The sequence below is a fragment of the Trachypithecus francoisi genome, unplaced genomic scaffold (assembly GCF_009764315.1).
Source record: "Trachypithecus francoisi isolate TF-2019V2 unplaced genomic scaffold, Tfra_2.0 Lachesis_group3, whole genome shotgun sequence".
NCBI lineage: Eukaryota > Metazoa > Chordata > Mammalia > Primates > Cercopithecidae > Trachypithecus > Trachypithecus francoisi.
The window spans coordinates 139,618,287-139,642,666 of NW_022681468.1; the positions used below are offsets into that span (position 1 = coordinate 139,618,287).

The 24,380-nt window shown below is 41.6% G+C and overlaps 1 protein-coding gene across 6 annotated transcripts in view; it reads right to left on the reverse strand.

The window, feature by feature from the left end:
- The window catches only part of USP8 (ubiquitin specific peptidase 8), a 77,955-nt gene extending 57,025 nt beyond the window's left edge, over positions 1–20,930 (reverse strand). For 2 of the 6 annotated variants that reach the window (XM_033190130.1, XM_033190131.1), the window contains exons 1-3: positions 20,649–20,868; positions 5,401–5,569; positions 1,979–2,123 (exon numbers count right to left, since the gene is read on the reverse strand). In XM_033190130.1, coding sequence (XP_033046021.1) covers positions 1,979–2,123; positions 5,401–5,504 — 249 coding nt within the window. In that variant the 5' untranslated portion in view covers positions 5,505–5,569; positions 20,649–20,868. Of the gene's footprint in view, positions 1–1,978; positions 2,124–5,400; positions 5,570–11,853; positions 12,016–20,648 lie in introns of all 6 variants that reach the window. The other 4 variants (XM_033190129.1, XM_033190127.1, XM_033190128.1 and 1 more) reach the window with 4 other exon arrangements.
- Positions 20,931–24,380: the final 3,450 nt, after the last annotated feature.

Genomic DNA, 24,380 nt, shown 5'->3' on the forward strand with positions numbered 1-24,380 from the left:
ATTAGAATAATTTTGCTAATGAGAAGAAACACCAGCAATGATTTATCACCATTAAATAAAATATTAAAGTCATTCCTTAACAACCAAAAGTCACACTCCTCTAAAAATAAAAATAAGTGGCCAGGCACAGTGGCTCACAGGATCATGTCTGTAATCCTAGCACTTTGGGAGGATGGGGGGGGGGGGGCAGATCACAAGGTCAGGAGTTCGAGACCAGCCTGGCCAACATGGTGAAACTCTGTCTCTACTAAAGATACAAAAAAATTAGCTGGGCATGGTAGTGAGAGCCTGTAATCCAGCTACTCGGGAGGCTGAGGCAGGAGAATCGCTTAACCCGAGACGTAGAGGTTGCAGTGACCCAAGATCGTGCCACTGCACTCCAGCCTGGGTGACAGGGTGAGACTCCGCCTCAAAGTAAATCAAAAATAAAAAAATAAAAAAGATCATCAAAGAAAAAAAGAAATTTTGTTATTTCAATAAGTCAACTTAAATAATACAAGCCAATTCTATGACCAAAGAACAAAATAAGATCTTACTATTAATTGAGAGTGGCTTCTCTACCAGGTAAAAAATCTATAGGCAGTATTTTGTTAACTACTGACAGGTAGTAAGATTGTTTCTAAGTAAAGGTAAACCCAGCAACACAACCTCCTTCACATTTGTTTAATGAGCCTCTACATTCTTCACATTCTTCTTTTGCTAGTTTGTTTTTTGTTCGTTTGTTTGTTTTTTGAGATGGAGTCTCTCTCTATCCCGAGGCTGGAGTGCAGTGGTACGATCTTGGCTCACTGCAACCTCTGCCTGCCAGGTTCAAGTGGTTTTCCTGTCTCTGCCTCCCAAATAGCTTGGATTACAGGCGCCCACCACTACACGCAGCTAGTTTTTTTATTTATAGTAGAGATAGAGTTTCACCATGTTGGTCAGGCTGGTCTCGAACTCCTGATCTCAGGTGATCCACCTACCTTGGCCTCCCAAAGTACTGGGATTACAGGTGTGAACCACCACACCCAGCATTCTTTTGCTAGTTTCTAACACAAATGAAATACATTTATTTTCTCTACCAACACTTATCCTAGTCATCAGTTTTTTTCTCTTCATTTATATTGCCCCTGCCCTCCCTATCCATGGTTTCAGCCAAATGGAAGACAAGCACCTGTTCAAAGGATTAAAAGCAAAAAGAAGTGTAAAGATTTGGGGAGTGGGCTGGACACAGTGGCTCATGCCTCTAATCCCAGCACTTTGGGAGGCTGAGACAGGCAGATCACCTGAGGTCGGGAGTTCGAGACCAGCCTGGCCAACATGGAGAAACCCTATCTCTACCAAAAATACACAATTAGCCAGGCGTGGTGGCACATGCCTGTAATCCCGGTTACTCGGGAGGCTGAGGCAGGAGAATCACTTGAACCCAGGAGGCAGAGTTTGTAGTGAGCCGAGATCACGCTATTGCATTCCAGCCTGGACAACAAGAGTGAAACTCCATCTCAAAAGAAGAAGAAAAAAAGATTTAGGGAGTGATCAGTATCAATTTTGCAAACTGAGATTTTTAATATGGCTACAATGTCAGTCATATACAAAAAGCTGTCACATAAAAACAAGAGACTAAACCTTGAATCTTAAGAAAGTACAATAAAAGTACTATTTAAAAAACAGCCATGTTTTTTTACTTAATGAGCAAACTCAATTCTTCTACTTGACCTAGCAATGATTAATTACCTCAGAAAAAAATTATGAATCTGTATGTTGCTATAAACTTGTACTAAACCATGGCAAATCCAAGAATATGCACGAGTTCACACATTACACACATTTGTAAATAATAACACTGTATCTTTAGTCTCCTTTTTCTATCTACATGAGAGAGATGATGCTGCATATAATTTGAGTGAAATGTCATTATTACTTAAAATTTTTAGAAAAAAATCAATAGCTCCATTATGCAAAATAACTTAGGAAATAACAATGCAAAAATAAAAGGTACCTGCTGTTGCTTGAAATCAGGTCTTTTTTTGATAAGATTATAAACAGTCACGTATTTCATGTATAGCACATAGGCCCTTTCCTCATCACGATCTAATCTGCATTCTTCTGCTGTCTTAAAGATCTTCAGGGCACTGTGCACATAACTTGAAATTAGAGAGAAAAAAAATTAAAGTACTTGACATCTGGGAAAAAAATACAGGTCATATACAAAGTCCACAGATAATCTTTATCAGGGGTCCCCAACCTCAGGGCCACAGGTTGGTACTGGTTCATGGCCTGTTAGGAACCAGGACACACAGCAGAAGATGAGTGGTGGGCTAGCCAGCAAAGTGTCATCTGTATTTACAGCCACTCCCCATTGCTCTCATTGCCACCTGAGTTCTGCCTCCTGTCAGATCAGTGGCAGCATTAGATTCTCATAGGAACACAAACCCTATTGCAAACTGTACATGTAAGGGATCTAGGTTGAGCACTCTTTTTTCTTTCTTTCTTTTTTTTTTGAGACGGGGACTAGCTCTTATTGCCCAGGCTGAAGTACAATGGCGCGATCTCTGCTCACTGCAACCTCCGCCTGCCAGATTCAAGTGATTCTCCTGCCTCAGCCTCCCAAGTAGCTGGGATTACAGGCATGCGCCACCATGCCCGGCTAATTTTTGTAGTTTCAGTAAAGACAAAGGTTTCACCATGCTGGTGAGGCTGGTCTCGAACTCCTGAACTCAAGTGATCCTCCCATCTCGGCCTCCCAACGTGCAGGGATTACAGGCGTGAGCCACCACGCCCGGCCAAGGTTGTGCATTCTTTATGTGAATCTAAGGCCTGATGATCTGTCACTGTCTCCCATCACCCCCAGATGTGATGGTCCAGTCGCAAGAAAACAAGCTCAGGGATACCACTGATTCAACATTATGGTGAGTTGTATAATTATTTCATTATACATTACAGTGTAATAATAATAGAAATAAAGTGCACAATAAATCTAGTGCACTTGACTCATCCCAAAACCATCCTCCCTAACCCTGGCACATTGAAAAACTGTCTTCCACAAAACCAGTGTCTGGTGCCAAAAAGGTTGGGGATCACTGATCTCGATAAAGCAGATTTCATGATTTAGGTTCCACTACTTCAGAATTGATACAAAGTTAGATGCAAGTTTGGATACAACCAACTTATATATACCACTTCCTCTGGGATAAGCGTAGTGCTAGAGGTAAACCAGACATTGCTAGAAAGTAATAATCTGTCTTAGGCCTGACCTTAAGGATTGTCCTATCTAAAGGTGGCTTTATCTTTCCCATTGTTTCCCATTTGAAAATCATTCAACAGGAGTTAAATAGAGTTGTTTTCTGTTACCCCATCAACATTACCAACTTAGCAAGATAAACAGCCCAATCCCTCTCTTACTCTTTCTGCCCTTCAAAAGATCTTTTTATTTTTATTTTATTTTATTTTATTTTGAGGCAGAGTCTCACTCTGTCGTGAAGGCTGGAGTGCAATGTGCAATCTCAACTCACTGCAACCTCTGCTTCCAGGGCTCAGGGATCCCTCAGCCTCCCACTAGCTGGGATTACAGGCCCATGCCACCATGCCAAGTTAATTTTTGTATTTTTAGTAGAGACGTGCTTTCAAATGTTGCCCAGGCTGGTATCGAACTCCTGACCTCAGGTGATCCGTCCACCTTGGACTCCCAAAGTGCTGGGATTACAGATGTGAACCACCATGCCCAGCCTCAAAAGATCTTTTTTTTTTTTTTTTTGAAATAGAATCTTACTCTGCTGCCCAGGCTGGAGTGCAATGGTGCAACTTCAGCTCACTGCAACCTCCACCTCCCAGGTTCAAGTGATTCTCTTGCCTCAGCCTTCCAAGTAGCCGTGATTACAGGCATAGACTAACATGCCTGGCTGATTTTATATTTTTACTAAAGATGTGGTTTCACCATGTTGGCCAGAATGGTCTCAAACTCCTGACCTCAGGTGATTCGCCTGCCTCGGTCTCCCAAAGTGCTGGGATTAGAGGTGTAAGCCACGGTTCCCAGCCAAAAGTTATTTTTTTATTGTTATTATTTTTTGAGATGGAGTCTCACTCCGTCACCCAGGCTGGAGTGCGGTGGCATGATCTTGGCTCACTGCAAGCTCCGCCTCCTGGGTTCACACCATTCTCCTGCCTTAGCCTCCCGAGTAGCTGGGACTACAGGTACCCGCCACCACACCCAGCTAATTTAAAAAAAATTTTTTTTTTAGTAGAGACGAGGTTTCACTGTGTTAGCCAGGATGGTCTCGATCTCCTGACCTTGTGATCTGCCTGCCTCAGCCTCCCAAAGTGCTAGGATTACAGGCATGAGCCACTGTGCCCAGCCCAAAAGCTCTTTTTTTAAAAGCCCATTTTGTCTTTAGTAATGTTTCAAAATTCAGTTCATTCTGGCATTTTCCGTTCTGACTTTCTTTAAAGTTTCTATCATTCTCTGGCCAGGTGCAGAGACTCACGCCTACAATCCCAGCACTTTGGGAGGCCAAGGCATGGAGGATCACTTGAGGCCATGAATTCAAGACCAGCCAGGGCAACACGGTGAGACCCTATCTCTGTAAGAAATTTAAAAATCAGCTGGGCATTGGGGCACAAGCATGTGGTCCTAGCTACTTGGGAGACTGAGCCAGGAGGATCACTCAAGCCCAGGAAGTCGAGGCTGCAATGAGCAATAAGCATGCCACTGCACTCCTCTGCCTGCACAAGATAGCAGACCATGTCTCAAAAAAAAAAAAAAAGAAAGAAAGAAAGAAATTATTATTTATGATTATTTTTGAGACAGAGTTTCGCTCTTACTGCCCAAGCTGGAGTGTGATGGCACAATCTCAGCTCACTGCAACCTCCGCCTCCCGGGTTCAAGCGATTCTCTTGCCTCAGTCTCCCGAGTTGCTGGGATTACAGGTGTGCGCCACCATGCCCGGCTAATTTTTTGTATTTTTAGTAGAAATGGGGTTTCACCATGTTAGCCAGGCTGGTCTGGAACTCCTGACCTCAGGTGATCTGCCTACCTTGGCCTCCCAAAGTGCTGGGATTACAGGCCTGAGCCACCATACCTGGCCAAAAAGGAATTATTTTTATATCGTGTTATGAAAAGACAATGACTTGTGGCTGAATATTTTTTTTTTTAGAAGCTTCATAATCTTAGCCTCTTAAACTTTATGACCTAGAGGTCATATCTGTATGATCTGTCTGGAGAGTAGATAATATGCATATGAGCAGAATATATATGTATTGTGCTACAATTACATTAAGACCTTCTCTAAGGAGGTCTTATTTTATTCATGTGATGGTGTTATTTTCAAATAAACTTTAAATTAACATTCATCTAACTTTAATATGGAAATGAACTAAAAATTAATAATATTTGATTCAATCAAACTAGCAAAGGATACATCATACCTCTTAGTGCTTATTTTCTCTGGTTTAACTTCCGTCTTCTTATTGAGGTCTTTTAGTGAAGAACTGAGGTAGAGTTCTTTAGGAACTGAAGCCACAGCAGGCATGATGAATTATCTTTACTTTTCCCTTTTCACAATGGATGCTATATTTCCTTAAAAGTAGTTCTTTTCTGAAAGAAATAAAATAATTATACTAATTTTCCTCATTAACAATAAAACAAGTGAGCAGTTTAAAAAAATAAAACTCCTAAACCGTATCCTTTGCTAACAGGGTTAACTGCAAATTATTTACAATATCTATTTCAGGAGTTTAAGATACGCAAAACATGAATGAACAATTTAATAATTTTTTTTCAAATTTTAATTAACCAAATGAATTACTTTTTGTATCATTTTGCTTTAAGAGCTGGGAATCTGGCCGGGCGTGGTGGCTCAAGCCTGTAATCCCAGCACTTTGGGAGGCCGAGACGGGCGGATCACAAGGTCAGGAGATCGAGACCATCCTGGCTAAACTGGTGAAACCCCGTCTCTACTAAAAAATACAAAAAAAAAAACTAGCCGGGCGAGGTGGCGGGCGCCGGTAGTCCCAGCTACTCGGGAGGCTGAGGCAGGAGAATGGCGTGAACCCGAAAGGCGGAGCTTGCGGTGAGCTGAGATCCGGCCACTGCACCCCAGTTTGGGCGACAGAGCAAGACTCCGTCTCAAAAAAAAAAAAAAAGAGTTGGGAATCTTACCTGTCAAAGGAACTAGCGGTAATAATAAAAGCTTTTACATGTTTCTTCTGTTAAAATACCATTCACGTATAGATTATAAGTAGATGGAATTTTTATCTAGAAACAATTATCTTTTCTCATGGATGATACCCGTTTATTTATTTTTTAAGTGATGTCTTCTTTTTTTTTTTTGTGAGATAGGGTCTCATTCTGTCACCCTGGCTGGAGTGCAATGACACGATCTCGGCTTACTGTAACATCCACCACCCGAGTTCAAGCAATCCTCCTACCTAAGCCTCCTGAGTAGCTGGAATTCCAGGTGTTCACCACCATGACCAGCTAGTTTTTATGTTTTCAGTAGAGATGCGGTTTCATCATATTGGCCCGGCTGGTCTCAAACTCCTGGCCTTAAGTGATCTGCCTTGGCCTCCCAAAGTGCTGGGGTTACAGGTGTGAGCCACCATGTGTGGCTACTTTTTCCACTCTCTTAATAATCTTCATTGTATCCATTCACTATTATTAAACAAATGGATATCAATGAACATCTAATCCTAAAAAGCTAAGTAAGGTACAACTTGGAGCAGGGGATGGGGAGGCCTCTGCTCACCTATGGAAATTTCAAAAGCATCCCAATTTGCTTTAATTCTAGTAACATTTTATATTAAGTATTAATACTTGTGATTCATTGGTACTCATCCCTTTTAACCCTGTGCACATGAATCCACTGTCTTAGTCACCAAACCATTTTGTTCTCTGAATATTGCATTTTTATCCTTTTCACTTTTTTTCTATCTATACTTGCTCCAGGTATCTATAAACACATGTTGAACCAAACACTTTAATTTGTACTTTCAGATTTATTCATTTAGAAACAATGATCTAATATACAAACATTTTCTACACTTTACCATCCACCCTGGGTCCTGTGTCTAAAGCTGTAGTGATAGGGGAGAAAAGGTCTCTGGACCACACTATCACACCCAAATGAGTCAACTGATATCAAATACGTCCTTCTAGTGAGGTATCTAATTCATCAACAATTCATCAAACCTGCAAAGAGCATCCATTAAGGAAAGAGTATGACAGGATTCCCCTGGGTTTCCTCATACTTATAGAGACAACAGCATTGTTTCAATGTCAGTGTAAATCAGCAGGCGACTTAACTTGGAACAGTAGGCCTCGTGTTAAAGAGAGGTATTAAAGGGGTATACAAGGTATGGTCTCTGATTCTCCAAGAAAAAATAGTTTAACCAGAAAACATACCCTCCCCGCCTTACCACCTCATTATCTCCTGCCCATTCCCCACAATGTTGAATGACAAACCACCATATGTGTAATATGATACTCTATATAAAGTTTAAAAATCAAACTGAATTGAACAATATATTGCTTAATGATATAAATGAGGTAAAACTATAAAGAAAGACAGAAAATGATAAACACAACATTATATTGGGAGAGGGAGAGTTGTAATCAGGGAGACACATATAAGGAGTTTCAGGGGTACAGCAAGGTTCTATTTCTCAAACTGGGTAGTATGTGCACAGGTGATCATTTTAGTATCATGTTTTATAACATATAAAAGAATATATGTAATGTACTTAAAGTTTTAAAGAAATAAAATAAGCATAACAATGCAAACATGAGTAAAGCAATGCAACATACATAAATATGAAGAGAGTACCCAGAGAGGTGTAAAAGTTAGAAAGTTATGGGTTAAACAAGCAACTAACAAAAAGTATACATTTAAAAAAACATATTGATTAAAAAAAAAAAAAAGACTTGGAACATTGGGACCAGGCATGGTGGCTCACGCCTGTAATCCCAGCACTTTGGGAGGCCAAGGCGGGCAGATCACTTGAGGTCAGGAGTTCAAGTCCAGCCTGGCCAACATGGTGAAACCCTATCTCTACTAAAAATACAAAAATTAGCCAGGCATGGTAGTGCATGCCTGTAATCCCAGCTTCTCGGGAGGCTAAGGCAGGAGAATCACCTGAACCCGGTGAGTGGAGGTTGCAGTGAGCTGAGATTATACCCCTGCACTGCAGCCTGGGTGACAGAACAAGACTCTCTCAAAAAACAAAATACAACAAAAAAAAATTAACTGGGCATGGTGTCAGGCACCTATAATCCCAGCTACTCGGGAGGCTGAAGCAGGAAATTCAACTTGAACCTGGGAGGTGGAGGTGGCAGTGAGCCAAGATTGCGCCACTGCACTCCAGCCTGAGCAACAGAGTGAGACTCCGTCTAAAAACAAAACAAAAAAACCAACAAAGTTTAAAAAACTAACGTGGAAGAGAAAGTTGTAAGCAGTAGTAATACAACATAGTATGGTATGAAACTATAGAGTTACAAATATTACAGTATAAGAAAAATCAAGAGCCTGTAATCCCAGCACTTTGGGAGGCCGAGACGAGTGGATCACAAGGTCAGGAGATCGAGACCATCCTGGCTAACATGGTGAAACCCCGTCTCTACTAAAAAAATACAAAAAACTAGCCGGGCGAGGTGGCGGGCGCCTGTAGTCCCAGCTACTCGGGAGGCTGAGGCAGGAGAATGGCGTAAACCCGGGAGGCGGAGCTTGCAGTGAGCTGATATCCGGCCACTGCACTCCAGCCTGGGCGGCAGAGCAAGACTCCGTCTCAAAAAAAAAAAAAAAAAAAAAAAAAGAAAAATCAAGAGAGAAGATTAAGTATGACTAGAAGGATCTTGGAAGTCATCATCAAAGAGACAATATTTGATATGAGTCTTGGTGGGGGAAGGTTTTTCAAAGAGATGAAGAGCAGGATGAAGAAAAGAAAGTAAAGAACATCTTTAGGAATTAGCCACTACACAGAATGAACAAGGATCAACAAGGCAGTGGGGAAAAAAAATAGACTTGGAACAGGTAACGGAAGGCTTGAATGTTACTAAAGCATTTACTTTGTCTTCTAAAGATAGCAGGGCTCTGAAGTAGGGAGGTAAGTGATTGAAACTAAGAAGGGTATAAAGTTAGGCGGTGACAAACTAGATGGGGAAAAGACTAGTTATCTAATTATAATGATCCTAGGGAAAGATGATGAAGGTTAGAACTAGGGCAGTAGAGATGGAATAGAGGAAGCAGATACAAGAGACACTGCAAAGGTAGAATGACAGGACTTGGCAAATGATTAGACACAAGGAGGGAAAGTCCAGGGATAAGATTACGATGTCATCAAAGACTTCAGCAAGGGTTTCTAGGAGAAAGACTGTACTTTTTAAAAGCTTCCTTTTCTGTCCCAAATCTTCCATTTGATTTTTGGAAACAGTTCAAATAAGTAACAATCTTCTCTGATAATGTCTAAAGTCCATTAAAAACCCATAGTTGTTTCTATTTTTATTAACAAAATCATGTAAGTTATACAGTCACTTAATGATGCCTAGTGTTAAAAATACTTTCAGCATTGTTTTAATATGCTATTTGAGCCTCTACAGTCACACACATTTCTGCAGAAGTCAAACAGAAGGTAAAGGGTATTTTCCCCTAATCAAGTGAGAAAGCAAAACATATAAGTAATTCCTGAGTATCTGTAGGAGAGTGGTTCCAGGACTTTTCCCACAAGTACCAAAAATCTGCAGATGTTCAAATCCCTGATATAAAATGGTATAAGATTTGCATATACCCTTACTTTAAATCATCTCAAGATTACTTATAATACCTAATACAATGTAAATGTTATATAAACAGTTATATTGTATTGGTTAGGGAATAATGACAAGAAAAAACTCTGTACATGGTTCAGTACAGATGCAATTATTTTTAAAAAATATTTCCAATCTGCCATTGTTAGAATTCACGGATACAGAAGGCTGACTGTGTATCCAACCTAAATCTATGTGAATTTAACATGTTACATTTTTGATAAGTCATTCTGCTGCATTTTGCCATTAAAGAAATCTATAGGCAGACATAAAATATATTAGACTAGAATGACTGAATGAACTCAATTTCCTTATTTTGGCTGCAATCGTTTAAAAAAAATAAAAGAGCAGCAGCAACAGCAAACCCACTGATACTTACACAGAAGTGTTCATTAACCACAGAAGTCAAATAATTTGCAGAATTTATTTGTTTAGATCTAGGACAAACCATAACATACAACACATTACAATTATCTTACATAGCTGGGTACGGTGGCTCACGCCTGTAATCCCAGCACTTTGGGAGGCCGAGGCAGGTGGATCGCTTGAGGTCAGGAATTCAAGACCAGCCTGGCCAACATGGTGAAACCTCATCTCTACTAAAAATACAAAAATTAGCCAGGCATGGTGGCGCACACCTGTAATCCCAGCTATTCAGGAGGCTGAGGCAGGAGAATCGTTTGAACCCAGGAGGTGGAGGTTGTAGTGAGCCAAGATCGCACCACTACATTCCAACCTGGGCGACAGAGCAAGACTCTGTCTTAAAAAAAAAAAAAAAAAAAAAAAAAGTATGCTTCAAAAAGGATTGCAAGTGAAAAAAAAAATAAGTGTATGTAAGAAAAATTAACATGCAAAAAAAAACAAAAAATAAAAATTCTTAAGATGTGTAAACCTGACAAAGAACTTCAGCCTTAGTCAAACAGCAGTGCTCCAAAAGTGAAACCCAAGTGTTGAAAATGAGTTAATAAAGAGAAAATGTTCTTTCTCTGACATCCTTCTGCTCCTTTCTAAGAGAAAGAGTAGGGACTAGATGACTGGAACCACAAAGTGAAGACTAAAAGGCAAAAAGTGAAAATTGAGGTTTGCAGTCATTCAAACTGGTCCTGATTTTAAGCAGGGCTTCACACCAGCAACTCCCAAGGTCTCTGGCAACATCAGAAGGAAAGCAAAAGTTGTCTTTGTTGGCCACCCACCATCTCTCCCTATTTCTGCCCTTAGGCAGCAACAATACTCAACATAAGTATCTTCTTGCTGTCTTAAATCTCATAATCCACTCTACACTCATTCTATGTGATGTGCCACAAACAACTAAGTATTGATTAAATAACCTTTTTTCTTTGAGACGGAGTCTCACTCTGTCGCCCAAGCTGGAGTGCAGTGGCATGAACTTGGCTCACTGCAACCTCCACCTCCCAGATTCAAGCAATTCTCCTGCCTCAGCCTCCCGAGTAACTGGGATTACAGGCGCCCTGCCACTGTGCCTGGCTAATTTTTGGATTTTAGTACAGACGGGGTTTCTCCATGTTGGCTGGGCTGGTCTCGAACTCCTGACCTCAGGTGATCCACCCTCCTTGGCCTTCCAAAGTGCTGGAATTACAGGCGTGAGCCATCGCACGTGGCCAATGAAATAACATTTTAAAGTAATCCTCAAGTATTAAGAAGGCTCAACCCTCTCAAGATTTAATCACTGCTAAAATGTATGGTATTTTCTGAGCAACTACTATGTCTCTAGCACTATGCTAAATGCTTGAGGGCAGTGTTTTTTAAATCCATTAGAAGGTCATGATCAGCATTAAAAAAATAGTGAACATCAGACTATGTCACACATAGTAAGGTTAGGTACTGTTTCATAAAATTGTTTCAGTTATGTACATGTGTATATGATGTAACACTGGATGAAAATGTAAAATGTATTTCTTAATGTAGGTGACAATTTTAAAAAAAGTATGGAAGTCGCACACTACTGCAATGTAACTCCAAGTATGGTCCAATGACCAGTGCTGATTAGGGAACTGTTTGTTATCAGTTTGTGATAAAATAAGAAGTTTGTGACAGAATGTAGATCAGTTAAGCACATTGACCATTTTACAGTAGTAGCAAGACTTTCTCCATGCAAAAAGCAGTGTACTGACTGGGCATGGCGCCTCACAGCTATAATCCCAACACTCTGGGAGGCTGAGGTGGGAGGACTGCTTGAGCCCAGGAGTTCAAGAACAGATATTTATGTTGAGTATTGCTGCTGCCTAAAGGGCAGAGATAGGGAGAGATGGTGGGTGGCCAACAAAGTGAGACAAAAAATTTTACAAAAAATTAAAAAATTAGCTGGGCATAGTAGCTCACACCTGAGGTCCCAGCTACAAAAGAAACAAACTTAAGTTCCATCTCTTCCATCCTTTATGGTCCCAGCTCTTGGAATTTGTTGCTTCATGTGAATCCTATAATGTTTGTGATCTATATCATTCCTTAATTATAGCAATGGGACCAACAGACAATTACTATAAGGCTTTAAAATCCTCACACACATGCAGTGCTCATGATGGTAATGAGGCAGAGTGAAAGTGGCCTTGAGGATAGAATTTAGCTAAGAACAGGGTAAGAAAGGAGGACATCTGGCTGGGTGCAGTGGCTCACGCCTGTAATCCCAGCACTTTGGGAGGCTGAGGCGGGCAGATCACTTGAGGTCAGCAGTCCGAGACCAGCCTGACCAATATGGAGACACCCGTCTCTACTAAAAATACAAAATTAGCTGGGCGTGGTGGTGCACGCCTGTAACTCCACCTACTCAGGAGGCTGAGGCAGGAGAATCTCTTGAACCCGGGTGGGGGCGGAGGTTACAGTGAGCCAAGATTGCGCCACTGCACTGCAGCCTGGGCAACAAGAGCGAAACTCCATCTCGAAAAAAAATAAATAAATAAAAATAAGAATAATAAGGAATATTACAGAAGTTACTGGGAAATAATCAACTGGATAGAGGGAAAATGTTGACATGTCTTTGAATCCCTGGCACCTATCTCAGTAGTCCTCACATAGTTACCACTTTAATAAATGCTTCTCCCTGTCAGCTGAATTTAACTAAAAGAAACAAAAATAAATGTTGACTAACAAGAATAACTAAATTATATTATGTAGGAGATGGAGTCACATTCTGGAAAATTTTGAAGCCATCTAGACTTCTTTATATTTGATTCAGCAGGCAATAAAAGCCAGTTCTTGATGGGAGAAATAGTATCTCAAGATGGTCAAATTAGGGATATGTAAGTAAGATTGAAAGGAGATGAGAACAAGGGAATGATACTATGGAAAAGAGTAACTAGAAGGTCACTGCAGAAAAGAACACAAAATGGTGGAAACATGCTTTGGTAACTGGTTGACTGAAACAGTATTTTCTCTTGCTTACACACACACACAGTACCCTGCAAAATATTAAGAGCAGTAGTGCTATTAACAAAAAAATGAATACTGCAGTTTAAAACTGATCAGTTTACAGCAGTGTTTCTTGACCTTGTCATCACTCACATTTTGGACCAGATAAACATTTTTTGTAAGAGGCTGCTCTGTGCCGTGTGCACTGGAGGACGTTTAGCAGCATCCCTAGCCTCTACCCACTAGATGCCAGTTTACTATCATCCTTCCTTTCCAGTTGTAACAATCAAAACTGTCTACAGTCATTGCTAAATGTGTCCTGGAAGGCAAAATTACCCCCAATAAGAACCATTTGGTTTACAGCAAAGTAGGTAATTCAATGTGGAAAATGTTGAGTGTATGCTAAAGGAACATCTAAAAATGTAAATATTAACTATAAATCAGTTCTATGTGAGAGCAGACAGATATTAAATCTGTTTATCAACTAATAAGGCATCAATATTGATTTTGATAATCCCTACTGTTTTGGAAGATAAGTATTGACACCAAAATTATATGCTATCTAGGATTTGGTGAACTGCTGGGCAACACAGTAAGACCTCATCACTACAAAAAAAAAAAAAAAAAATTAGCGGGGCACGGTGGCATGCGCCTGTGGTCCCAGCTTCTCGGAAGGCTGAGGCAGGAGGGCTGCTTGAGCCTGGGAGGTTGAGCTTGCAATGAACCATGATTACACCACTGCGCTCCGGCCTGAGCAATAGAGGGAGACCCTGAGTCAAAAATAAAATAATCATATTTTCTTCAGTTTTATGTACATTTTTAATCTTCTATAATAGCTTTTAAAACACAGACATTACTTACACTAGTAACTAAAATCAGGAGGATGAATCACTAAGGAAATGAGCTCTTCTTTTTTTTTTTTTTTTGAGGCGGAGTCTTTCTCTGTCGCCCGGACTGGAGTGCAGTGGCCGGATCTCAGCTCACTGCAAGCTCCGCCTCCCGGGTTTATGCCATTCTCCTGTCTCAGCCTCCTGAGGAGCTGGGACTACAGGCGCCCGCCACCTCGCCCGGCTAGTTTTTTGTACTTTTTTTTTAGTAGAGACGGAGTTTCACCGTGTTAGCCAGGATGGTCTCGATCTCCTGACCTCGTGATCCGCCCGTCTTGGCCTCCCAAAGTGCTGGGATTACAGGCTTGAGCCACCGCTGAAAAGTTAACTTAAAGGGCCCAGAATAGGGGGAATCTAAAGGAGGAATAGGTCAGAAAAGGAAGCAGGGGTCATCAGAATGATGGAAAACCAGGAAAGTATAACATGGAAATCAAAGAAAGAGAGAATAGAGTATTCCAAGAAACCTTTACAAAATTCTTAGAATGCCATGAGAATAGAAGAATAAACTAGCCCTAGTTTTTTTTTTTTTTTTTTTTTTGAGATGAACTCTCACTCTGCCGTCCAGGCTGGAGTACAGTGGCACGATCTCAGCTCAGCACAACCTCTGCCTCCCAGGTTCAAGTGATTCTCTTTTCTCAGTCTCCCAAGGAGCTGAACTAGTCCTAGTTGTAAAGAGTGACTGTCTAAACTGGCTTCAGTTAGGTAAACAATAGAAACCTACTATACACAAGGTGCAATGTTGTGATACAGGGGATACTAAAAAAATACACCTTTTAATAAAGTTTCTGCCTCTTAAAATGAAAGATAAGTACCTAATGATAACAAAGTAAAGTATGGCTTAGTGTTGTGATATAGGCACTTAGCAAACCAGGCCAATGTCTGTTCATTTTATTAAGGACCATTACCAGAAACTAATAAAAGGGTAACTGTTTTCCAGAATAGATATCTACATTTATAACTTTAATCCATTTATTTTGTCTTCTCCCTCATTGCTTAATTTTTTTAACTGATGCAAAATTGTTAAGTAGGGAGCCAGATCACACTCAACATGTACCAAAAACATAGTTCTCAATCCCAGCTGTATGTTAGAATCAGTTACCTAGAGAACTTAAAAAAAAAATTGATGCTCAGATTCCACTCCTAAATAATTAAATCAGAATCTTTAGGGATTTGAGACATACACACAGGTATTTATTTATTTTCTTATTTATATATTAAACAAAATAAAGACAGAGTCTCAGTATGTTGTCCAGGCCAGTCTCAAGTTCTTGGGCTCAAGGGATCCTCCTGTCTCGGTCTCCCAAAGTGCTGGGATTACAGGCATGAGCTGACCTTGCCTCGCCCATACAGGTATTTTTAAAAAGCTTCCCAAATGAATTCTAACATTCAGTCAAGACTGGGAATCATCAATATAAGAATGAATATAAACATGTTGCTAGAAGCAACAAAATAATATGAAGGCAACAATTTGTTTCCAGCTGAAATCAGCATCTTAAATCATTCAACCTACCAAAAATTTAAAAAATCATTTTCATTTTTAAAATTCTGTAACTGAGAAATTAAAATAACACCTCCAGGATTCTTATGCCCACAACTTTTTTTGTTTTGAAATTGGTATTATAATGTGTAATTATTTCATTTCACACTATTAAAAAGACATGTGGGGGCCGGGCGCGGTGGCTCAAGCCTGTAATCCCAGCACTTTGGGAGGCCGAGACGGGCGGATCACGAGGTCAGGAGATCGAAACCATCCTGGCTAACACAGTGAAACCCTGTCTCTACTAAAAAAAATACAAAAAACTAGCCGGGCGAGGTGGCAGGCGCCTGTAGTCCCAGCCACTCGGGAGGCTGAGGCAGGAGAATGGTGTAAACCCAGGAGGCGGAGCTTGCAGTGAGCTGAGGTCCGGCCACTGCACTCCGGCCTGGGCGACAGAGCGAGACTCCGTCTCAAAAAAAATAAATAAATAAAATAAAAAAATAAAAATAAAAATAAAAAGACATGTGGGTTCACATGATTATTGGTGTTTCAGAATTTAGTGCAGTAGTCCCCCTTTATCCACGGTTTCACTTTCCATGGTTTCTGCTACTTGCAGTCAACCACAGTCCAAGAATATTAAATAAAAAATTCCAGAAATAAACAATTCATAAGTTTTAAATTGTGCACCACCTCACTTCGCCCAGCCTGTGACATGAATCATCCCTTTGTCGTGTATCCACACTGTAGATGCTACCTGCCTGTTAATTGCTAAGTGGCCGTCTCAGTTACCAGACTGACTATAGCAGTATTACAGCGCTTGTGTTCAAGTAACCCTCATTTTACTTAATAATGGCTCCAAAGTGTAAGAGCACAGATTCACATATGCCAAAGAGAAGCTGTAAACTGCTTTCTTTAAGCGAAAAGGTGAAAGTTCTCAACTCAATAAGAGAAAAAAAAAAAAACAACTCATGCTGACGTTGCTAAGATCTACGGAAAGATCTTTTTTTCTGCAAAATTGTGAAGAAGGAAAAAGAAATTTGTGTTGGTTTTGCTGTCACACCTCAAGCTGTACAAGTTATGGCCACAGGGCATAACTTTTATTACACTATATTGTAATTATTCTATTGTATTATTAGTTATTGTTGTTAATCTCTTGCTTCTAATTTATAAGTTAAACTTTACCATAAAGATGTATTTATAGGGAAAACATAGTATATATAGGGTTCAGTACTATCTGTGGTTTCAGGCATTCACTGGAGGTCTTGAAACATATCCCCTGCAGATAAGGGGAAGACTGCTGTATTATTAAAAACTAAATCGGGCCGGGCGCGGTGGCTCAAGCCTGTAATCCCAGCACTTTGGGAGGCCAAGGTAGGCGGATTGCCTGAGCTCAGGAGTTCACGAACAGCCTGGGCAACACAGTGAAACCACATCTCTACTAAAACAAGAAACATTATCCGGGCATGGCGGCGTGTGCCTATGGTCCCAGCTACTTGGGAGGCTGAGGCAGGAGAATTGCTTGAACTCGTGAGACAGAGGGTGCAGTCAGACGAGATCGTGCCACTGCATCCAGCCTGGGCGACAGAGCAAGACTCCGTCTCAAAAACAAACAAACAAACAAAAAACTAAATTGTAATGTGTTAGTCAAAAGAGACAAAGCTTAGTTAAGCCATATTCACTATACATGAGAACTGTTTTACTTGAATTAGTATGGTACTAGTCAGGTGTGGTGACGTGTGCCTGCAGTCCTAGCTACTTGGGAGGCTGAGGCGGGAGGATCACTTGAGCCCAGGAAGCACAGGTTACAGTGAGCCAAGATCATGCCACTGCACTTCAGCCTGGGTGACAGAGCAAGACCTTGTCTCAATTTTAGAAAAAAAAAAGGGCCATATGTGATGGCTCACGGCTATAATCCCAGAACTTTGGGAGGCTGATCACCTGAGGTGGGCAGATCACCTGAGGTCAGGAATTCAAGACCAGCCTGGCCAAATGGCAAAACCCTATCTCTACTAAAATACAAAAATTAGCCGGGCGTGGTGGTGGGTGCCTATAGTCCCAGCTACTCGGGACGCTGAAGCAGAATTGCTTGAACCCAGGAGGCGGACACTGCAATGAGCCGACAACACATCACTGAACTCCAGCTTGGGAGACAGAGCAAGACGCCGTTTCCAAAAAAAAAAAAAAAAAAGAAGAAAAAAATTAGTATGGCTATAAATGTAGAATTCTAAATAAGTTTAATATTTCATCATTCAGTACTAATAAATTTAATATTATGGAACTGTTGCAGGCCTTACTTTCCATTTATTAATCATATGACTTTCAACAAATTCCATAAATCACTCCCAACATGACCACCACTGCTCTTCAGTTTACTTTCATCTGCAAAATGAAACAGGAATGATTCGTCTGCTTCTATAGGGTGACCATAGGTATCAAGTGAAAAAATATACAAAAACATGTTTTGAAAACTGTAACATGCCATTAAAACATAATGCATTATGGTTAAAGAAATTGGAAATGGGTTGGGCGTGGTGGCTCACGCCTGTAATCCCAGCACTTTGGGAGGCTGAGGCGGGTGGATCACAAGGTCAAGAGATCGAGACCATCCTGGCCAACATGGTGAAACTCCATCTCTACTAAAAATACAAAAATTAGCTGGGCATGGTGACATGCTACTCGGGAGGCTGAGGCAAGAGAATGGCATAAACCCGGGAGGCAGAGGCTGCAATAAGCCGAGATTGTACCACTGCACTCCAGCCTGGCAACAGAGCAAGACTCCATCTCAAAAAAAAAAAGAAAAGAAATTGGAAATTGGAAGCATACCTTATTATTCATCTGCTATATAAATGCAAACAAGAGTCCAATACAACTTTGTCATCAAAATTACAGTCGGCAAAGCACGGCCACAAATTCTTTGACATTTTTCCCTTCAAAGGTGAGGGTTGGATGCTGGTCTGACTGCTCTAACCAACAGAGTATGTTGGAAATAATGTTGTGCCTATTTCTGGGTTCAGGCTTTTTGGGAGACAGGCAGCTTCTACTTCCTGTCTCCTCAAACATGTATTCTTGGAACCTAACCGCCATACTATTCAAGTCAGAATTTCAAGTCACGTGAAGAGGCTATGTGTGGGCATTCCGGTTGACATTTCCAGCTGAACTCCTAGCCAACATCAACTGCCTTCACATGAATTAGCCATTTAGGATGTCCAGACCAGCTGAGCTCTCGGATGACTCCAAATTCAGCTGCTTATCTGAATACAAACGCATTAAACTCTAGGTGAAAACCACTTAGCTAAGTACAGGCAGGCCAGAGAAACAGGAGAGATACTAAATTACAGTTTTAAGCCACTGTGTTTTGGAATGATTTGTTACGCAGCAATAGGTAACTGGGACAATAACAAGGTATTTTTAAAATATTTCCTTAATTATTTCTAATTTTATTAGCAACACATACTTGAAGACTTTTTTTTCCTTTCACTTCCGTAAATATGAGTGCATTTTCATGTAGAAAAGTTCATAATAAAGTATAATGCTAGACTTATGAAAAAAATTTAATGTACTGGTTTTATTTTCCAACTGTCTTACTCAAAAGTCATTCTGATTATTTTTCATTACGTCCACGCTTTTTATTTTTAATTTTTTGAGACACAGTTTTGCTCTTGTCACCCAGGCTGGAGTGCAATGGTGCAATCTCAGCTCACTGCAACCTCTGCCTCCCCGGTTCAAGTGATTCTCCTGCCTCAGCCTCCGGAGTAGCTGGGATTACAGGCGTGCGCCACCACACCCAGCTAATTTTGTATTTTTAGTAGAGACCAGGTTTCGCCACGTTGGCCAGGCTGGTCTTGAACTCCTGACCTCAGGTGATCCACTCGCCTCGGCCTCCGAAAAGTGCTGGCATTACTGACGTGAGCCACTGGACCCAGCCACGTCCACATTAATAAACAAATGCCCATAATGATTAATAAAGTCCAAGTAAATATATTAAAAAATGAAATGCTAAAAAAGTCACCTGTAAAACATTTTTGTTAGTTTTTCTTATACATTGTTATCTAAAAAAAATGCATGCCTATGTGCAAAATTTCATTAATGACAGGTTTTCTTTTTTTTTTTTTTTTTTTTACTACTACAGGGTCTTCACTAATATTAAAGATGCATCCAATGTGTCACAAGAAAAGGAATACCTATTTCAAGGCAGCCGTATCAACATGATAAAGACATAACACAACCTATATCACCTTCCAGATATGCTTAATGGTCCAGGATATGTTGTAAGGAGAAACTGCCCAAATCCATCATGAATGACATTCACCAACCAATCTTAAACAGAATCGGCTGAAATGCAAAATCTGCTTACATGGCAAAGCCGCAGAAGAGCAAGCCTAAAACAGGAACACTTCCTTAACAAATAACCACTTGGCATTTTTAATGGCTGCAGCAAGATATTTACAAAACTAAGGATGCTTCACAGATTCAGAAAAGGTAATATCCTTTAGATATAAATCCCTTTCATCTGAAACCCTCAGGTCTCTTAAATACTAAATTCCTTAGGCTCTGCAACACCTCTGTGTCAGGTAAATATTTTGTTAGTGATTAAGTGACTTGTTCAAGGTCACAGAATGAACTGGAGGCAAGAAATAAACCCAGGAGGGTGGTCTGCAGCTTTCTATATAAATGCACATCGCTGCAAGCAAGGATTCTGATAATTTCCAAGGTGGAGTGGCGGTGAAATTAACTTGTTCCACAACTCTAGGTTGGAAGGCACTTTTTAGGAAAAAAAAAAAAAGCTTCTATTTGAGGCAGTCATAGTTTTAACTCTGATAAGCTTATAGGGTCTTTAAACTCCAACTTCACTAAAATGAAGTGTGACTAGGGAAGAGGAGAAACTGGGAAACAGTTTCAGGAGCTGTAGTAAGGCCTGGGATTGTAGGCAGATTGCAGAGAATTAAAAAACAAAAACACAAAAACAAAAACAAAAAACCGGAAGCAAGAGGAAAGAGGTCAAAGTCGGGTATAAGTGTCCAAGAGAACGAAAGAATGGTCAAAGCCACCTTTTAAAACCGAAAAACCGCACGAAACTCGCTTGGCAATCCTAGATGGGTGGCGTAAAAGACTCAAGGTTGGGCCCTTCCTCTCCACAAGCCGGTTCTACCTTTCGGAGTTGTACCACTCCTCTCCCCGGACACGGCTTGTCTCCCGGGTGACCAGCAGCTGGTGGAAGGAGAGGGGGGGTTCACAGCTGACGACTTCCCAGAGGACAGGTGCCAGGGCCCAAGACCCGCACTCACCGTGACGCCCGGCGCGCTTCACTAACGCCAGCCTTCTCGCCAAACGCCCATCTCCCAAGAACTCGAGGGAGAATTAGCCTTAGCCGTCAGGACGGAAGCCAGCCCAGCTCATCCCCTTTTCCCTATTTGCATTGCGAGGCGACGCGTCGCGTCTCCAGACGTCACGGTAGGGGCTGGGCTTCGCGTGAGCTCCCTTGACTTTTCTCTTCCACCGCTCTCCCCCTTTCGGTGAGGGCCCAGCGGCGGGGCGAGGGAGGGGCGAGGGAGGGTCGAGGAGGACATTATGGGTGGGCGGCGGCGGCAAGGGCGGGATTTCTCTGAGCCGCATCAGCACCGGCGGCCGGTCCCTTACCGCCCGCCCTGCACCCTGCATTTCCGGGTTGCAACCAGGCAGTAGCCGAGCGGCCCAGGTTCGCTTCGCATCCTGGGCCTTGTGGAAGAAGCGAGGTTGCTCTTGCGTCCCTTTACTACATTATTTTCCTCCTCAGATTGGAAATTAGAAAAAACTTAAAAGGGGATTTAACGCCCCTCTATTTCTGTCTTAACATTCTCTGAAGCCAAGCCTTTCTTTGGTCAAACAGGTATTATCCTAAAACATATTTTATGTACAATTTTTAATGTCATTTAAAAGTCCCCGTCTAGGCCGGGCACGGTGGCTCACGCCTGTAATCCCAGCACTTCGGGAGGCCGAGGCGGGCAAATCATGAGGTTAGGAGTTCGAGACCAGCCTGGCCAATATGGTGAACGCCCCCCCCCCCCAATCTCTATTAAGAATACAAAAAAAATTAGCTTGGCGTGGTGGCGCGCGCCTGTAATTCCAGCTACTCCAGTGGCTGAGGCAGGAGAACTGCTTAAACCCGGGGAGGGGAGGTTGCAGTGAGCCGAGATCGCGCTACTGCACTCCAGCATGGGCAGCAGAGCAAGACTCCGTCTGGTTGGAGGAAGGCCGGTCTAACAGAAACGAAATGAGAGATCTGAACTTTCTCGCGAGCTGATCTTTGTACTCTCTTAGAGAAAGGTGATTGGATGCTCCGGTTACCTGTAAACGTAAAATTGATTTGGGTGGAGCTTTAGGCAGTAGTCACTAAGTCCTCAGGAACACTCCGGGTGTCTTAGGGATGGGAAATCTGGCCAGCAAGATCTAGTAGACGCTTTTAAGTGAAAGTGTGTGCCACATTGTACAGTGTACACTGCTTGGGTGGTGGGTGCACCAAAATCTCAGAAATGACCACTAAAAAACTTTTCCATGCAACCTATTACCCCAAAACTACTGAAATTTTTTTTTTTTTTTTTTTTTTTTGAGACGGAGTCTTGCCCTGTCGCCCAGGCTGGAGTGCAGCGGCCGGATCTCAGCTCACTGCAAGCTCCGCCTCCCGGGTTCACGCTATTCTCCTGCCTCAGCCTCCCGAGTAGCTGGGACTACAGGCGCCGGCCACCTCGCCCGGCTAGTTTTTTTGTATTTTTTAGTAGAGACGGGGTTTCACCGTGTTAGCCAGGATGGTCTCGATCTCCTGACCTCGTGATCCGCCCGTCTCGGCCTCCCAAAGTGCTGGGATTACAGGCTTGAGCCACCGCGCCCGGCGTAAAAATTTTTAAAAATAAAAAAGGATAAAATAAAGTGTGTTCAATGAATTTGTAAGGAAGGCCAGTTTCAGTGGCCCAGGCCTGTAATCCCAGCACTTTGGGAGGCTGAGGCAGGAGGATCCCTTGATCCCAAGAGACAGAGACAGAGACAGCTTGAGCAACCAAGGGAGACCCCTATCTCTACAAAAAAAAATTTAAAAATTAGGCTGGGTGCGGTGGCTCATGCCTGTAATCCCAGCACTTTGGGAGGCCAAGGTGGGCAGATCACTTGAGGTCAGGAGTTTGAGACCAGCCTGGCCAAAATGGTAAAACCTTCTCTCTACTAAAAATACAAACATTAGCTGGGCGTGGTGGCGCGCATCTGTAATCCCAGCTACTCAGGAGGCTGAGGCAGGTGAATCGATTGAACCCAGAAGCTGGAGGTTAGATCATGCCACTGCACTCCAGCCTGGGCAACAGAGCGAGACTCCTCCAAAAAAAAAAAAAATCTAAGTTACAAATAGCATTTCTGTTTTCCGTAGAATCTAAAACTCCCCAAAATTTCTGTGAACTACAGCAGTATTTTCTCCACTTGGTAAGAGACATAAGGACAACTTAACTACCCTTCTTTATCCAAACTAAGTCAAAAACAGAACCCAGGTTTCCTGATTCCCACTCCCAAGTAAAACTAAATAGGTTTTATGTATGTTGCAGCTGTTGCACCCTTTTCCTCTTTGAAATAAAACTTTTCTATTTGTTTGGGGAAAGAAAACATGACTGAAAGTCCAAAGTGTTAGCTTAGAGCTCAAAACACTAGCTGCTGTTTCAAGGTCCAGTCTCCATGTGGACGGCTCATGGCCTGTTTAAATTGTTGCCATGAGGAAATGGGGCAGAGTGTTGCCAATTTTCTGATTTTCTCGCGTGGGAAAAATTTCCAAACTGGTTTTTAAATTTGGGGAATGTGTATGTGTGTGTGTGTGTGTATATATATATATGTCAACTAACATAATCCATATACACACGGATTATGTTAGTTGACAACAACAGTATACATAAAAAAATTTACAAACACTGCAAAACAAATAAAATCCAAGCCATCCATTTATGACCACAGTCATAAGCATTAACTTAGCCAGGGGCTTTCAGATAATTCTCTGTTAAAGAGGAAGTCTGAGAAAAGACTAAGATAACCAAATGAACATAATGTCAAAGAATGAAATCATGGGAACAATTTGGATTTTGTTCCAAAGTCAAGTGTTTTTTAAATAATCTTTCCATACTTCATGTTTTGTTCTATAGAGTTCAACCTTTTAACTTCCATGGCCCTTTAGATCTCTTTCGAGCACATTCCATGATTTTTCTCCTGATCATACTCCCTCCACAAAACCTTTTTCGGCTGGGTGTGGGGGCTCACACTTGTAATCCCAGCACTATGGGAGGCTGAGGTGCATGGATTGCTTGAGGTCAGGAGTTTTGAGACCAGCCTGGGCAACATAGCAAGACCCTATCCCTACAAAATATTAAAAAATTAGCTGGGCACGGTTGGTGCATGCCTATAGTCCAAGCTACTTGAGAGGCTGAGACAGGAGGTTTGGATGCACCCAGGAGTTTGAGGCTTCAGTGAGCTATGATTCCGCCACTGAACTCCATCCTGGTAACGGAGTGAAGACCCTGTCTCTTTGAAAAAAGAAATAATAATAATTAATTTTTAAAAACCCCTTTTTCATTTCCCAACGTTTTTTTAGCTACTATGATCTTTTAAGTGTTACTTCAAATAATTTCCAGTGAATCCACACTTGATGTTGCAGGGCCTGAGTTTGCTGCAGAAATATAATTTCCCACACTCTATGCCTAAAGGGGATTCAGAGCTATCACTTAAAACCAAAAGTATTGATTTTTAAAGCTGCTTAGACAACAAAGTCAGGAAAGGTACTCTAAATGTTTAACAGCAATCATCTTTGGGGTATGGGCATCTTGGTAGGTGCAGTGTGGTGAACATCCATATTTTACTTTATCCGCCTGAGAGACTATTT